Source organism: Oenanthe melanoleuca, chromosome 4 (genome assembly GCF_029582105.1).
Source record: "Oenanthe melanoleuca isolate GR-GAL-2019-014 chromosome 4, OMel1.0, whole genome shotgun sequence".
In the NCBI taxonomy this organism is placed as follows: Eukaryota; Metazoa; Chordata; class Aves; order Passeriformes; family Muscicapidae; genus Oenanthe; species Oenanthe melanoleuca.
In genome coordinates, this window is record NC_079337.1 from 42004207 (window position 1) to 42021251 (window position 17045).

Sequence of the window (17045 nt, forward strand, 5' to 3'; positions counted from 1 at the left end):
TCCTTGCACTGGCAGGTGCCAGTCAACTGGAATCAGAGGCAAGCTGATCTGCCTTCCTGAACAACAGCTGAAGCAGCTCTGGAAAGGCTGCAACCCCCTTCACAGCCCACATCAGTCTGTGAACCAGGTGTTCTGAATTTCAGTTTTTACTTGGCTTCTAATTTTCATATTGCTCTACAACCTTCTAGGGCAACTGTTTTTGTGTATGATATAAGTTGTCTTTTCTCTTTCTTTTTTGTCCAAAAATGTTTCCCAGCTCTTAGCATACCAGTATTTCTGCAGAAGAGATGGGTAAAAGCATTAGATTAAGTGAGTTTTGTAAAGTCTAGACAATCTTATCCCCATATTTAGAGACATTTTTATATTATAAATGAAGAAATTCCTAATGCTACAGACAGTGAATTGGTACTTGGAAAAGCACCGTTTGGAAAACTACCATTAAGGAGGAAAAAAAAGTAGAACTGAGGGAGAGTATCTTGTGACGATTCTTGTTTCCTGAGTCACTGACAATATACTATGTTGGTATACAAGGATTTATGAGTAATTCACATAATGTGAGATGTGAATAGCTAAAAAATGGTATTTTTTAGAGGCATTACTAATTCCTATATAAGCTTTTAGCAAAGCTTGGTAGACACATAAAGCTGGAAACTACTGGAACTCCAGTTTCAACAGACTCACCTGTACCATGTTACAAGCTCATTCAGGATAATACCATCCTCCTGTTGCTACTTCAAAAAGTATTTTTTTGGGCTATGAAATATTGTTGCTCCCCACCCTCCCATTTTGTTACCATAGACTCAGCTTAAAAGGATCTGAATTCTGACTGATGCAAGCCTTCTTGCCTTCCAAATTCCACAACGAATTCCATATGAATTGCATCCCTTTGCATAAGAGAAAGATGAACTTGTAATGTATGTATTCTACACACTGCTGAGTCAGGAATAGGACTCCAAGATGAAAATGTGTACAATACAATTTCATGTTAATGGCTCAGCATGTCAGAGATTATCAGAGACTCTATATAAATGCTCTGTTACAAAGCAAAGTGAGGGTAAGGTGTAGTCATTTAATGATAGTTTCCACCAGGGTATATCTCCTATTAGCAGATAAAGAAGTGATGTTATTTTGCTCAGTTCAAAAACACATCTCAAAACAAACTTCAGGTGAAAAATCTCAGAAATAAGCTTTGAATCCATGTAGTACAGTTAATAAGAGACTTAAACAGAAGTCCATGATTCTGAAATTTATTTAAATTCTTGAGCACACAATATTCATAACATTTTAGCACTTCCCAATGAGATATTTACTATATGTTTCTACAAATTACGCATTCATTGCATAAAACTGCATTCATTTCTCTATCACCATACTATATAAATTATCACAAAAACAGATGAACCAACAAAAGATTCTTGAATACATGTAACATTGGTGGGCTGAAAATAGCAGTCATAGCTTATCTTCATGGTAAGCAGCTCTAAATGAATCCCGCTTGAATTCATTTAATTAAGAAGCTGAAAAGAAAGAAAACATGATTAAATGCTGAAAAATGCATATAAAACATAGCAACAAAATTATTTGAAAATAATAATAACTTCAAAACATTAATTTGAAAAGTCATTTGACATTTGTGTAACAATCTCTTAAGTTTTAATATTCTATTTAGTGATTACTAAGCAAGCATGAAAGTTATCAAATAAAACATAAGTGATTGAAACTTAAATTTGCCTATTTAAAAAATTAAAAAGCAAAACACTCTTCAAACATCTGTTCTCTTTAATCAAGTTCTGCATCTGCTTTTACTACTTGAAGTGAGAAATCTCTCCCAGGGGATGTTTCAGGTTTATTTAAAACCATCTTTTACTGCTGAAGTGGCTCTAGAGTTGGGAGAGTATAGAGCGATTGGCAAGGCTCTGCAGGGCTGCAGACTCTTAAATTCTTAGTATGTTAATAAATTAAGAAGTTTCCAATGATATTGCTGTTTCTTTACACCTGGAAAGAAACTTCGTATTTCTACAATGTAGATACAAATTATGTGTCACACCTTTCTAAGTACTTTGCCAAGTCCCATAGACTGGGAAATGGGAACACAGAAAGACTTGGGCATGACTATGGACTAACTTTACAAACACACAAGCAAGGAACTACTGAATGGAAGTACTGCCTCTAGCTTTGCCTGGTATGTCTTTCAGCTCCTAGATATGCTGTGTTCACTAGCATAGAGGTTGTAGTAATTTCACCAGCTTTTCCATTCATGGCATTAATTAATTAATCATTACAAAACATAAATACAAGTGCCACAAACTTAAACTGTAGCATAAAGATGTTTTACTGCTGCAAAAAGCTGACAATCTCGTTAGGCAAGACATGCAAACCAAGGCAGAACAGATGGCAACAGGCTGGGTGCTGGAGGGTGAAGGGATTAACAATAGGGAAAGCTAGCAAGAACAATTTCATGAAGAGATGAATTGTAGAGGGCTGAAGAGGGAACTAAGAGAATGCTGAGCACATGTGACTAAAAACATAACCCAGCTCTAGATGTACAAGACCATGTATAGGAAAGGATCTGAGAGGAGAAGAGAGAGGACTAATAGTAGTGAAAAAGTTTGGAGAGAAGAGTGGGAATGGATGAAGACTTCAAGAATCAGAGAGATAGCATTGACAGGCTTAAGAGGCATAAAAGACTCAATGATGTAACAGCAAAGAAATACCAATACAGCAGTTAGATCAAGATGCTACTACCACAGCTGTTGATCTTTACTTTTTGTCTGTAGGGGAGCTGCACCTTTAGCAGTTAAGAGACATGATACAGAATATAGGTAAGAGAAGCACTGAAAGTTCTAACACAAGTGTGAGAAAGAAAATTTAAGCAAAGAAAGAAAAATTCTAGGGCAGAAAGCTGAAACACATCAAGGGTGAGAGAGCAGTGGAACAGGCTATCCAGAGAGGTTGTGGAGGCTCCTTCTATAAAAAAAACTGCCTGGAAGTGATCTTGTTCAACTTGTTATAAGTGAACCTACTGTAGAAGAGTGATTCATCTCCAGGAGTCACTTCAACCCAAACCATTCCTTGACTCTATAGACTATAAAAAGCCAAAACACCATGAAAAATGCATAGAGTAGCCACAAAGAAGGAGATGGGAAACGGGCAGTTTCTCAAAAATGAACAGTAACAAACTGGACAGCATTTGTTCTGCAGACAGATCTATCTTTTGCACAACAGGGTGAAGCAGAACAGGAAAGCCTGGATAAACTGTGCCCCTCTAGACATAAACTAAATGAGAATGGATAGAAACAGGTAAAAGGCAAACTGTAAGGCTTACAGGGAAGGCATACATGCAAGAAGAGGCATTTTAAATGGTGATAATCACAGAAGGAAGGTCCTACTGGGAAAAGAGAATTCAAACTTTGCCACAATACGAAGCACATCCTTCTTATGAGACCTGCTATGGGTCCAGACATCTACAATTCAGATCTCCCATGTTTTAAAAGATTAGAAACCAGCACTGCTGTTGACACTTCCCATAAAGAATATAGAGGTTTGTGAATTTTCATGAATTCAGCATGCTGTTAGATAGTTTAGATGAACAGAGGGAGACTCTACTGTGTCGCCTTCCATTTCCATGGGCAGTTTCTTTCCTGAATGACATTATGTTTAGCCACATGAACAGTAGTAGTATATAAAATACTAAATGTAAGGGCTTTGTTTTGACAACTGTGTATTATTGTTTTCCTGTCTTTTAAAATAATCCTGATTTCTCCTGTTTGAAAGAAAGTAGCCAATTTTGCTGGGCACTGTAGATCAATTGTGAATCCTGGCATTTATCAGAAGTAGTTTTACTAATTCATAAACATAAGGTGAATCCATTTAATTGTGCATGAAATATCTAAAAAGCTGTTAGTAGTGCTCATGTTTGTTAATAAATTTAATTTCATATGTCTGTAAATACTATTTGTTCTACCTACTAATATTTTTCCAGTATATAACTATTCTATTTTATTCACTTGCATTTAATTTCAATTTCCATGTTATACAGAATTTCTTTACTGAAACTAATTTAATTACAAGGATAGATGTGTATACAGTGAATGTGAGGATTTTTCAAGCTCTGGGGCATCTTGCAATTTGTGTGTCCTGTTGCATTGACTATCCTTCCCCAAGCAATAAATGAATACTTTATGTATGACTTAACATTTATGGGTTTTTGATGAAAATAAGGCATCTTTTATTTATCATGCTTTGCACAGCTTAGCTCATTTTCTCTCCCAGCCAATAAAGAATATGTATTTTCCATTCCATCAATACATAGTTCAGAAGGCTGATTATTTTTTATGATTTAACTAAAAAAAATTATCACATTACTCTTGTAAATAATACTGAAATATAACGGCTATGAAGGACAATTGGATGATGAAACATTCAACTGCAGAATAGGTTCTAAAAAAATTCAAAAGCAACTTAATGAAAAATTATGAAAACAGAATTTTCAGGTGTTCATTTCATTTAAATTGAGATTAAAACAACAAAAGATAAAGTGTAGGCTTGAAAGAACAATTTAGAGTGTTAGGAGTAATGTGCTAGAAGTTTCATTCAGAAAACAAAGCATAAAAAACAATATAGGACAGTTAATTAGTTGCAGCCAAAGCTAAAAAAGAAAAAAACAAGTAATTTTTTAATATCAGTAAAATTATATTATATAATATAAAATTACATTAATTCTATTATATTAATTATACAATTATATAATTATAACATTCACTTTTCTCTGTGTTCTTTTGAAGCAGTGTTATAAATATATACAAGCCTAAAATTCCCATTAATACAATAGTGTGCTTGTGTACTGATATCTTCTGTTCTTAGAATCCTCCCTCATTCTTTCCCATATTCTGTATGCTTTTTGGGCTGAAACTGCCTAAGGTGTGGTTTCCAGAGATCCAAGCTCTTTCCTGACTAGCAAAGTCAACTTAGAATTCATGGTTTTGGCTCATAGTAAAGAATAGTCTCTGTGTCACTCCCAAGTGTATGAGTTGACAGATGAAATTCTGTGTTGATATAGTGAAATTTTACTGCTCAGTTACTGCGTATCTGGTATTTAATATATAATTTATTCACTTTAAATACTAAGGTGAGAAGGTGTCAAAAAAAATTTTCTAAGATCTACCAACACACTTGTCTTATCCAGAAGGAATTATAGAGAGAAAATGCTCAACAATATAAAATAAAATTATTACATAATCTTTCAATAGTTAATGATATAAATTAAAGTGAGTTTTAGCAAAATGAAAAATTTCATCTTGTTCCCATATAAAAGGTGGATTAGTACAGCCATGAAACAGTCCTGCCATGGCAATAATGGCTCTTGAAGAGAGATTTGCTGCAAGTGAGCTCATCCATCATGATTGTGTTCACTCAGTGAATAACCTTCATGATAACCCCCACTTTGCATCACCTTTCCCAGGTCAATGCTATACGGTATAAAAGTGTTTTACCAGCATATTAATCAAAAAATTTTTTGCCCAACACTAGCCTTCAAGAAGAAAATCCTGTGAAAGAATCAAATCAGAATTGGAAATGCCTGAAGTGGATCAAAACGAGTCTGTCAAAATTACTGTCCCTCCCTATATACATGCCCTCTAAAGAGCACCTTATAGACCACATTAGAAAAAGAAATAATGGTCTTTCTCCAGTTTTTGACTCTGGCTTTATGTTTATCCCCTCTGCTTTGATTTATCTTCACTACATGGAGGTCACTGCAGAAAAGAAGATGCACAGCAGGTTGTGTTACTGTTTTACTTTTTACCAATGCATTATGTTTTACAAAGGACTGAACTGCTTGCTCAGTGCCAGAGAATAGAAACAATTTAGGACATTTGAATTTTTTTTCTTTTTTAAGTAAGATAGTTGAAGTTGATGCTTGAGGTCATTCATATAGCATTAAAGCAACTTCAGTTTTCTTTAACTGTTGCTTTAGGCAGACCAACATAATGCTACTTTTTTTCTGACAGATCATTAGTATGCATTGTTGTTAGTAATGTTAAAGGCAAAGCTTCACTAGCCTGAGGACAATTTATACATAAAGACTGATAGTTTCAAGGTGAAATATACAACTACTGAAAGGAAAAGGATAGACATATTTCACATCTTAAGACATATCTGCACTGGGATCAATTGATGAGGCATGGAACTTCTTGGAAGATCCTAGGGAATTTAGACAAGAAGATTAATGTATTTTAGCATATATGACTGAAGTCAAAATGCACTATACTAAATTAAAAGGGGAAAGAGAAAATAATAGTTTATATACTTGATGCTAAAATTCGTAAGAACTATCCACAAAAAACAAAGAAGTTTATCTAAAAAACTCTATGGGATTGTGATGAAGATGACATGTTGAGACCACTGACATGTCAAAGAATCCAACAGTATGTTTACTTAAAATAACAGAAAATGGGGTCAGAGCTACCCAAGAGACCAACAGAAACATGAGAGATTTAACACTGGAAAAGACCCAATAAGTGAATTACACATCTGTGAAACTAGTAAATGGATTTTGATAATAGCAGAGCAAAAGGATCAGCTCTAGTGATGGTTTCCAATAATTCTGCATTGAGTGAGGATTTAAGATTGAATGATTAATTTATTACCATGAAAACTTGGAACAATCTAGGGCAGACCAACTAAGCCCAAAAGATACTGCTTAATCATGCACAAGCATTAATATATATTAAAAAAAAAAAAAAAAAAACAAACAACCAAAAAAACACTTAGTTAGCTATTAAATGTTTCCTATGTACTTAGGCATATACACTGTTCATTTCTTTATGAATTTACTTGATTTGTAAGTTGTGGTATTGAATTTACTTAGCTCTGTAAGACAGAATTTAGTTAATGGATCTAATAATTTCTTCACTGTAGCAACATGATGTGGCACTACTTCATTTTATCAGGATTGTGATGAATTATTCTTTTCAGCATTGTCCTGGATTTATTTATTTTTAAACCAGTTTTAGCATACTAACAGGTACACTTACTTTTCATAAGCATCATCTATCAAACAAGTTTTTTTTAAATTAAACTTTTAATAGAATTCTGCCCCAAGTCCCAAACCTTGCTGTCCTTCATTCTTAGCTTGCATAATAAGAGAAGTAGGAAATCTACATAGGCCTCCAAATTCTGCTAGACACTCCCGTTAAAAGATATCTGACATTTTAAAGAATTATAGATTAATTGAGCGGACAATAATATAAAATCCACCCCAACTAGTATTTACAGTGAACAGAGGGAAAAGAAAAGAGGGAAAAGTCCTACATTATTTAAATTACATCCCAAAGCTTATAATACCTGATACTGCAATATATACTCAGTGATTAAGTTTGCACTAACACCAATGGTATTGTGTTGGCATGCAAACTCACAGAGCATACTAATGCTCACAATGCTGTTCAGCACCAGACATCCTAGGTACCACAGCAGCCAAAAACCCCTACTACAAACATTCACAAAGGCAATGCAAGGCCTGGCACAGATATATAAGCATGTTGTTAATAGCTGATATGAACATTCCTAAGATGAACAAAAAATGAAACTAGTGCAGCTGTCAGGTTCTCTTTAGTAACTGATAAATTGCATGGCAAGGAACATGCCCTCACCACCTCCTTCTCCATTTAATAAACTTGTTATGAGGAAATGGAAGGGAGCTCAGACCATTGGTTGCCCATCTTTAGCAATGCTTCTCAAGTGAGCTTTGAGCTGCAGATTATACCCATAAATCCTGCTTCTTTAAAGTTTAAGACTTAAGCAGTTAATGGAAGGTAAGAATACCTTACCCTTAGGAAAACTGTATCCTCCCTTTCACCTCAACTCAGTCATGCTAGAAGTAATCTCCAGAGAGGATGCTGAGAGGCAAGACAGACTATGCCAAATGGCAAGCAATTAATTTCACACTGATGAAATTTTGCAGTATGATGCTACTTGGCCCTTTACAGACCTCTTTCCTTAGCAGAGATTACTAAAAAGCAGGAGCATACCTCGTGCATATATTGCAACAGGAAGAATTTCTTTCTTCAGTATAGTGTTATTAAATAATCAAACTAATCTGAAGCGACTTAAATGTCAATAAAACAGCTTAAAGAGACCAATCTCTGCAAAAATGAAAATAGTTCTGAAGTCTTAGAGCAAAAACTAACAGAAAAATTGTAAGGTAATAGCTGAAATGTTACATCTAAGTTGGTTTTACAAGGCTTTTTAGTGGAATATAACACAGAATACAAAACTGGCTGTTGTATTAATCATGTGACTTAATCAGAGAAATCTACTTTTCACTTGTCAGAAAAATTGCAACTGTTTAACTGACAGGTGTATGCATAGAAAAACTATAATCCTTTCTCTCCTTCCTGGTGTGGCTGGCAAAAGAAAAGGGTACTTTTAGTGAAGTCAAATCTTAGCACTGTACAGCGCTTTTGTTGTTTTGTGCCCTGTCTTATGTAAATCTTAGTTATACAAAAATAAGTATCCAATAAAGCCTTACAAACTAAAGCATGCTTTCTTTTTGCATGTTTCAGGGGGCACTGCTTATGTTGTGCATCTGTGCTCAAACTCTTTTAACTGGTCTGCTTTAACAGTCATGCCAATAGTTACATTCCAGACCTTTTTGGTTTGCTTCTTTCTTTCACTCTTTCTGCTTCTACCACCTTCCATTGACTTCAGTGGTAAAGATTAAAGACTGTTTAGCTGAAAGCAATTCTTAAACTTCTACAAAGCTATTACAGTCTATAGGATGAAAATTTAAAGACAGATTACCTGTATGGGTAGCCATGGTATTTGGAGCGAAATATTGACAGCAGGAAGCTGAAGAAAAAGACCACAAGACCAAGGCCTACCAGACATATTACTGGAAAAAAAAAAACAACAACTTTGTTTATTAGCACATAAAAGATTTAAAACTGCAATCCCTACAAATAATATTATTTATGTCAATCATTTATAGAGAATTTTGACACAGTTAAATACAAAATGTTACTGCCTTGACTATTGAAGCCCTATCTTCTGACAGGATTTCAAACAGATATAGAAATAATATTTATGGTTATTAGGAAAAAATAACCTGTCAGGGCAAATGCATTTTCAAGAAAAAAGCAGAAATTTGAAAGTCAAATGCGTGTGGATGCAAACACCTCACTGCTGATAATGGATTTAATAACCCATTAAATTATACATATCAAATATAATGTTATTTCAGGTATTTGCTTGTTCATTTTGGAAAAAAAAATTATATTTAGAAAAATGTCCTTTGACTAATCTTTTCTCTAGCCAACCATCTATGGCTGAAGTAGCAGTAAAGGCAGCTTAGTAACTACTTTATCTAGTTATTAATGGCTAAAAATTGTTCTAAATTCCAAGGCTGGCAGCCAAATCACTTTTTACTTTTTATATTTGCTCACTAGCAATATAAAACTTCAGGTTCTGAAGGTAAAAAACGATGTAGATCTTTTGATGTCTTCCAGGTGATCTTTTCAAAGAATGAACCAACAAACTAAATGCTAAAATTAAGAAACAATATTTGGAACATCTTTTGGCATCCTGTGGAATAAAAGCACAAAACTTTCTTGATTGTGATAGCCCACTCTTGCATAAATATTTTTTTTTAAAAGGGGGACATGTTACAAACTGAGATGCAGCTCATCTACATTAGATAATGTTTTGATTCTAGTGAGCTACATTGATTTTAAAAACTCTTCTTGTACTATTCCTACTTTAGCCAACCCTTTGCCATTTAATTGCAATATTCATGCTTCAAAAGTGTGCTGCCTTTGAGTGAAGGATGAGCAAACGTGAAGCCAAGGAAACTGACAATGATGCATTTTTTCATTAAAACTGACCAAGTGGAAAGTGACATATGTCAACTGGAATATAAAATTTCTACAGTTATTTTGAGAAAACTAGCCATGTACAAACCTAATAAACACACTTCATTATAAAGAAATCACCACTCACAAATATGATTTCCAAGCATGGATGAATAGATTGGAAGCATGAACAGTACAAGGCAGATAGACAGAAAACATTCACATAATGGCCACAAAGAGCCTGAATTTTTACTGCAGTCCACTGATATTTCACTGTGCCTAATTCACAGGCCCAGATCTAGATCATATTCCAGTTAAACTTATGTCACTGTATCCTCTGACACCACTGTTAAAGGTAGTTAATAGAGAAGATATTCAGAATTAATGACACATCTACAGATTGTGGAAGGAAGGAGACCCTCAAACCACTATAGATTAGAGAGATCTAGCTATATAACCAGCTATTATGAAGAGTTCTAGGATGCTTTTTAAGAAAATAATGTAGGAAATCTGGTATCTTCCAAAGACCTTCAATGTCTTATATGAGAAAAATATATTAGGGGATATAAAAGGTGCAAAGGTAGATGGGCATATTTATTTCAACTTATGTCATACTCAGTAAAACCTTGTTTGAGATAACAGTGAGGAAGTTTGATTCTGGATAAAACAGTTTCATATTGTGTGTTCATGTGATTCATTGACAAGAAAATCTCACAAATATTCTGAGTAACAACAAAATTCAGAAAAACATAAAAATTGTACTTCAAGCTAAGTATCTTTAGACATTACAATTAGGATATGTTCTGTATTATACCTACTGCTGGGCTTCCAACTTCCTCTGGAGACACTGGCAAGAGTTCCAAATAAAAGAGTTTTCACACTCTTTTGGATGCTGTCATGTTAAATGCCTAAATTCATTTTGAAAACAGTGTTTCAAAACTCTTGTTCTTTATATCGCTGACTTCTGATAAATTCAAGAGCTAAAAAGCATTTATGCAAGTAGTAGAAATACTGTGTCAAGCTGTAGCTTGGCTGAGAATGCTTAAAGCATATTTTTACAGTTACTACTTCATGTGAATGCAGTTTTACCAACAGAATTTTTATGCTTTCCTCTTTTCCAAACAACTAAAGGTAAACATTGGTTTAAGGTAAAGACCTTCTGAAAACTAAATCATATATTCACTTGTAATTTTGTAGTGTCTTCTAACTGTCTAAGCAGTAGCTTAGCTATAAAGTACAACTTACTTCTCCTTTTTCCAACATCCCCTTTGGAGGTAGCAGCTTCATTCAGGAGCACCATTCCCATGGTGATAGCAGCATCTGTATTATCATTGTCAAGGAAAGCAGCAGATGTGTGGATACCTCAGAAAGCCACAAATGTACATCTATGAACTACAACTTCAAGTTCATAAAACTAAACAAGGTATTGACATATAAATCTGCATATCACAATCTGTAATGTGCTGATACACTCACCTGTGGCAAAATTGCGTAGGATCTTTCTTCCTGCATTCTGGATTTTAAAAAAATGAAAGAACATTCAAGACACTTTAAAGGACAAGTCATCAAGTAGGATGCAAATTCTGGACAGTTATGGAAATAGTCATTCCCCAGCATTTTAAAATATTCTGTATCTTGGTAGCAAAGGATTTTTAAAAATGAAAACGGTAAGATCTAGAAATTATTCACTGCAATTGCACACAATTCACCGGTTATTGGACTCAAACTGAAGCAGTTTGACTGGTTTATCTTTCTCTGCATTTAGATAAGACATTAACTCCCTCTTTAGTGTCATATTGCTTAATAGTTTAGCAGAGAAACATCTCAGAGGCAAAGTCCTCAGTCGCTCTCAGTCTTTTGTTGTCTCATTATAACTGTTACAAATGTGAACGAGTACATAACAATAAAACAATTTCACTAGTCTAGCAAGCTCTTAAGCCATTCTCTTAATTGTTTATTTGAAACCATATAAACAAAAAGGAACGGTTACTACTGTGCATAACATCTGTTCTGAAGCAGAGGCAAGCCTGAATGGCACTCTGAAGCAGGTGTGAATCATGAGAGCCACAGGTCACAATAGCAGGAAACACAAACTTCAACACACTTTACAGATGATCAAATAAGGTTGGAGTTTTCAACATTACTTAACCCAGGACATAATGGCTACAAATTTCCAGAATAGGATGTTATTATTTATGCAGACAATTCAAGAAAATACTTCAAACATGCTAGATCCATAAGTAATAACTGCATCTTGTAACGTTACACTTATACTAATTGTAATATATTAATATTTTTTATTTTAGGAATGTTCAAAATTAGAACAAAATGCTCAAAGACATCTAAAATTTTCATTGTAAAATTTTAATTAAGGTGAGCTTGAGAAAAAGGGTTTAGAACTGTCAATGCTAACACAATTACACTTCATCAGAGATGAGCAGCTGATTCAGGTTTGACTTCCAAATTTTATATACACAAACTGAGAAAAGCCAAATTAAAAATAACAAGATTTTAAAAAGTAAACACCAATGGTTAAAGATGGCAGAAGCAAATAGGCAACATGAAGGAAATATAATTTTTAACATCACCTCTTTGATGCAGACATCTACCTACAGTCCAATATTATGCTCTAATTAAAAACATGCTAATGGTTAAATTCCTCACATATGTACAAGCTGCAAGGCACAGAGCCAGTCTATGAATAATTGGTTATGTTCTAGTCTTCCAAAAGCTGATGACTGCACTTGACAAAACATTTTTTTAAAAAAAGCAAATTATTGTGAAAAAATTAATCTTGGAATCCATGATACAAAAATTGCTTTCTAAAAATTTTACTTGTTAAGACTCAGATTCACGAGCATATAAGACTGGGAATCTCCAGTTCTACTGCTGTGCTTCCAGGAGGGAAAAGGAACTGGAGAGAATGTAATAAGAATCATTAAATTCTTTATTTTGCAATGCTACAAAAGCATAAAGATGAATTAATTTAGACAGCTGTCACAAAAAGGGCTGAGAAAAAAAAATTCAACATATATTTATTAAAGAAAAGTCCCTAAGACAGCATTATCTAGTAACTTTATTTTACTAATTCCTCATTTAGACTTACAGTAAGGTTCTTCTCCTGAGTTTAACAGTCACAGGAAAAAGAAAACAGTCCCAAGATGTAAAGGTAACTCACCAGATCCTCTTGGGGAAGTGTTACTTTTTGCAAAGGTTTTGAAACGACTTGTAAATGTTTTTTTGTTTGTTTGTTTGTTTGTTTGTTTTTTTTCTTCTAGATTATCTCATGCAGTATCAGTACATAATGTGGTTCTTTGCTATTTCCCTTACCTGGCTGCTTCTGAGAAACAAACCAACCACCCACACACTAAAAAGCCGTTTGGGAGACATCCCTTCCGTAACATAGTTCTTATTTTCTTAGCAGACCATGACTTTAATTCACTTTTCTTACCATCAGGAACAACAATCTCACAAAAGTAAGCTGTTTGCTCTGCAACTGAGAATTACAGATCTGTAACCACCTGAATTGTGCTGGGCTTTTTCCCCTCTCTTTTGGAGCTTCACATCATTACCCCTAAAGCTTCCCTCATGCTGTCATTATTTTTACTTCAGTTGTTGCTTTCTAACTTTAGTCATCATTGCTGAGCTTTCAGGCTCATTGGCTGCCTTTTACCTTCAATGGCACCAGCTTCATAGCCACACTCTAAAGCTGCATGGTACTTGCCTCAGCTCTCTGATGATAAAATAAAAATTCAACCTGAGTTGTCATTCCAATACAATAATTAGCTTTTTCCTACAGAATATATAGCTTGTTACAATTTTTCACTCATTTCTAATATTCTATGTTATTCCTTTGCACTACTTCAATATTCTACAATATAAAGCAACAGTCCCAGCTCTGAAAATAATCTTTTACAGTATCTCAATTCTTTAATAGTGCAGAATGTAAAATTTTACAAGTGGTGACTTGGACAGTTTTTCATTTGCAAAAAATGATGCATCGAAAGATGTACTTATTTTCCAATTCCTCTTTATCTGCCTCACTATGCATTATGAAACTATTTTGAAAAGATGAGGGGAATGTGGCACTCAGATAAGCCATGGCAAGCAAATGTTTTAAATTCAGATGCTCATGTTTTCTGATAAATGTATACCTCTACTGACTTTTTTTGGTGTAAATCCTGTTATACACCTTCTCAAATTATTACTGTTTTACATATGAAACTTCTGCCTTTCCTTTTCCCAGCTGATACATGCTGAAATCATATTATTTACATAGGGCTTTTGAAAAGGTGCTGAATTATGATACAGGAAAAACAACAGTTTTAAAGCAGGATGAAAACGACAGAGATTATCACAATTTATAAGCTTATACAGAAAATGATTAGCAGTAACAGAATAAATAATCACCCCCCAAAAAATCAAGATATTTTATCAGAAGTAGGGAAAAAAATAGATCAACAAATCCAAACAAAACAAAACAAAAAATATTGGATCAATAAAATCCAAAATTATAGATATCCTACAAAAATGAAACTAATTGCTAGTCAATTTGGGATACTTATTATTAGCAAAATTTAATTGAAAATTTTATCGCAGAATGCCCAAAAGGAAGAAAACCTGATCATTTCAAAGTTTATTAATGTAATACATAATTTATATCTTTACACCACAAATTTATTCATAATTAGTAGTAAGTGAGGAGTGAAAGAAGGAGAAAAAATAGCTTGGTTACTTTAGTGAAAAAAAGTTTGGTGGTCTCATTCATATTCAGTTGTATTTCTGCCAAGGGTGCAAAATCTGGCATTAGCATTACAAACACATAAAGAAACAACTACCTTTCAAAATGCAGATCACGCACTTGCTTAATAACACATGAGCAAGAAAAACTGGAGAACAAAATATTCATTCACTTGAGCCTGTGCTCAGTTTACTGTTAGCTAAAATGGGGATAGATTATCATGCAATCTTTAAAAATTGCTGGTTCAATTTATCAGACATGGAACAAATAAAAGCACATACTTTGTTGTCAAGGAGTAATATGATCAACAGAAAGATCTACAGTGGTTTTGTCTTCTTTTTTTTTTCTAGTTTTGGTGGGTTTTTTTGTTTTGGTTTTTTTTGTTTGGTTTAGTTTTTTGCTGGGGGGTGATGATTAGAAATTCTTTGCTGGACCCTTACAAGAGGGCTACTATACTGATCATCTCACTGAAGATGGATGATTCCTACATCAGAAGTTAAAAAAGTGGTGAACAGTCTGAAAATTATTTATTTGAATATGGATTTATGGATGAATTGTACACAATCAAACTATAATTAAGCATTTTTAATGGTCTGAAATCCAGTTGTAATGATACTAACAACAACACTGAATATAGTTTTTGTTTAAAACCTTCTGGCTTCAGCTACACTGACTGGTTTTTCAAGAATTTTAGGAAGTATTACACAAGTCTTAGCACCAGAGTTCTTCTCAATTCCTTGAAATATGCATCTCACAACAGTCAAAAAGTCTGCATTTCAACCATTGAAATACCAACTATACTATACCACTTTCCTTTTGATGCTTTTTCATAATTTTAACAGAGCACAGGATAGATTGCATACTAATGTAGAATTTCTTATAGTGAAAGAGTTTATTATTAATTTTATTAGTTTCAGCTTCAATTTATGAACCACAGATAATCTGATGCAACCGTTGCTCTTCTGGTGCTCTTAGACACCTGAGAATGGAAAGGACACATAAAAACATCAGAAGAATAAAAAGATTTGGGATCTGTTTTAATTCAGTCGCAAAATGAAGCACAGAGATACCTAATTAAGTTTGTGTTAAATCACTAATCAAACATTCCGAGTTTTTCAGCCTGATTTACATCCTAATTATTCACACTTAGGATCAGCTAAAACTAACGCTGGAGAAATGATTTTTACATTTATTATTTATTACCTTTTTGGTTGTATAGATTACATCTGATGAAAATTCAGGTTTAGTCCTGTCCATCTTGCAAAGTTTTATAGTGTGGTTTGACCCATACTATCTTTTTCTAGCTTTACTTATTTTTTTTAATCCACTTCTATAAATTTTCAAAGATATATTTCAAATAAATATTTAAATCATAAAACTATAAAAACCTCCAGAACAGGTAGATGTATAACAGTACTTTACTTTCATTAATGTTAAGCATACTAGAGAAACAATTAAATGAGGGAATTTCTTAACAGTTTAATTTAGCTTTTAAACACAGCTACAATTCCTAAAACAAACATAATTTCAGCTATTTTTAAGTATTTATGAGGCTATACAATTTTCTCTCAGTATTCTAACATTGTATTACAAACATCTACCTTATTTTCAAGCATTTTATTTCAAACACTAGACCTAGTATGTTTCATCTCTTTGTTAGCATGCAATTGATACTTGCATGCAGACACTTGCTTTCCCTAAATACCTGTAAATATTTTTGAGAATACCACACATTCTTTTTCTACATAGTAAGTCATTATCAATATGAGTCTATCATTACTCCATCATTACTAGGACCTAGGCAATATTTCTTATTTCTTCTTATTTCTTCTTATTTCTTAGCTGAATGTACTGGAGGACTACTCCATTCAGTAAAGGGTATCTGTGGATCCAAAAGGTAAACCATTTAACTTTGGACTACATTTCTTTTAGCCATTCAAGCAAATATGTTTCTTAACCATTAAAATGTCCATTAAAATAATTAACTGAAGCCTAAAGAAACTCTTAAAAATATCTTTAGCCCGTGGTGAGTGAATGCCTCTTGTGTGGACTAGTAGTCAGCTATTTGCAAAAGGCAAATAAAAATAGGGCAATTGCCAGAGCAGCTGACAGCTAAATTAGCTTTGCAGGGGTCTGTACTTCCATAGGAAAATTTTAACCAGAAATTGAAAATGGTTAAAAATCACTGAAATTCAGAGTTGGTAAGTTCATGCAGAGGACACATGCTATATGTGAAACTACTTCACCAATTGCAGGGTACTGTAATTAGCTGATGAAAGATTATAAATTACGTTCAATGTTGTGTTAACAAATACCCAACTGTAAATTTAAGATCTCTGCATAACTCCCTCACATTTAAGAGACCTTAATGTCTTTACTAAAGGGTCATATTGCAAATTGTTTTAAGGTCAAGCAGTAGGAGACTTAGGTAATATAAAACTGTCTTGATTTTTCTA

General features: G+C 33.7%; 1 protein-coding gene across 2 annotated transcripts in view; it reads right to left on the reverse strand.

Annotated features, from left to right (window-relative positions):
* Window positions 1-1232: 1232 nt before the first annotated feature.
* Window positions 1233-17045, reverse strand: part of TUSC3 (tumor suppressor candidate 3) — a 104718-nt gene continuing 88905 nt past the window's right edge. For both annotated transcript variants that reach the window (XM_056490127.1, XM_056490128.1), the window contains 3 exons: window positions 11094-11168; window positions 8803-8893; window positions 1233-1517 (listed from right to left, as the gene is read on the reverse strand). In XM_056490127.1, coding sequence (XP_056346102.1) covers window positions 1502-1517; window positions 8803-8893; window positions 11094-11168 — 182 coding nt within the window. In that variant the 3' untranslated portion in view covers window positions 1233-1501. The remainder of the gene's footprint in view (window positions 1518-8802; window positions 8894-11093; window positions 11169-17045) is intronic.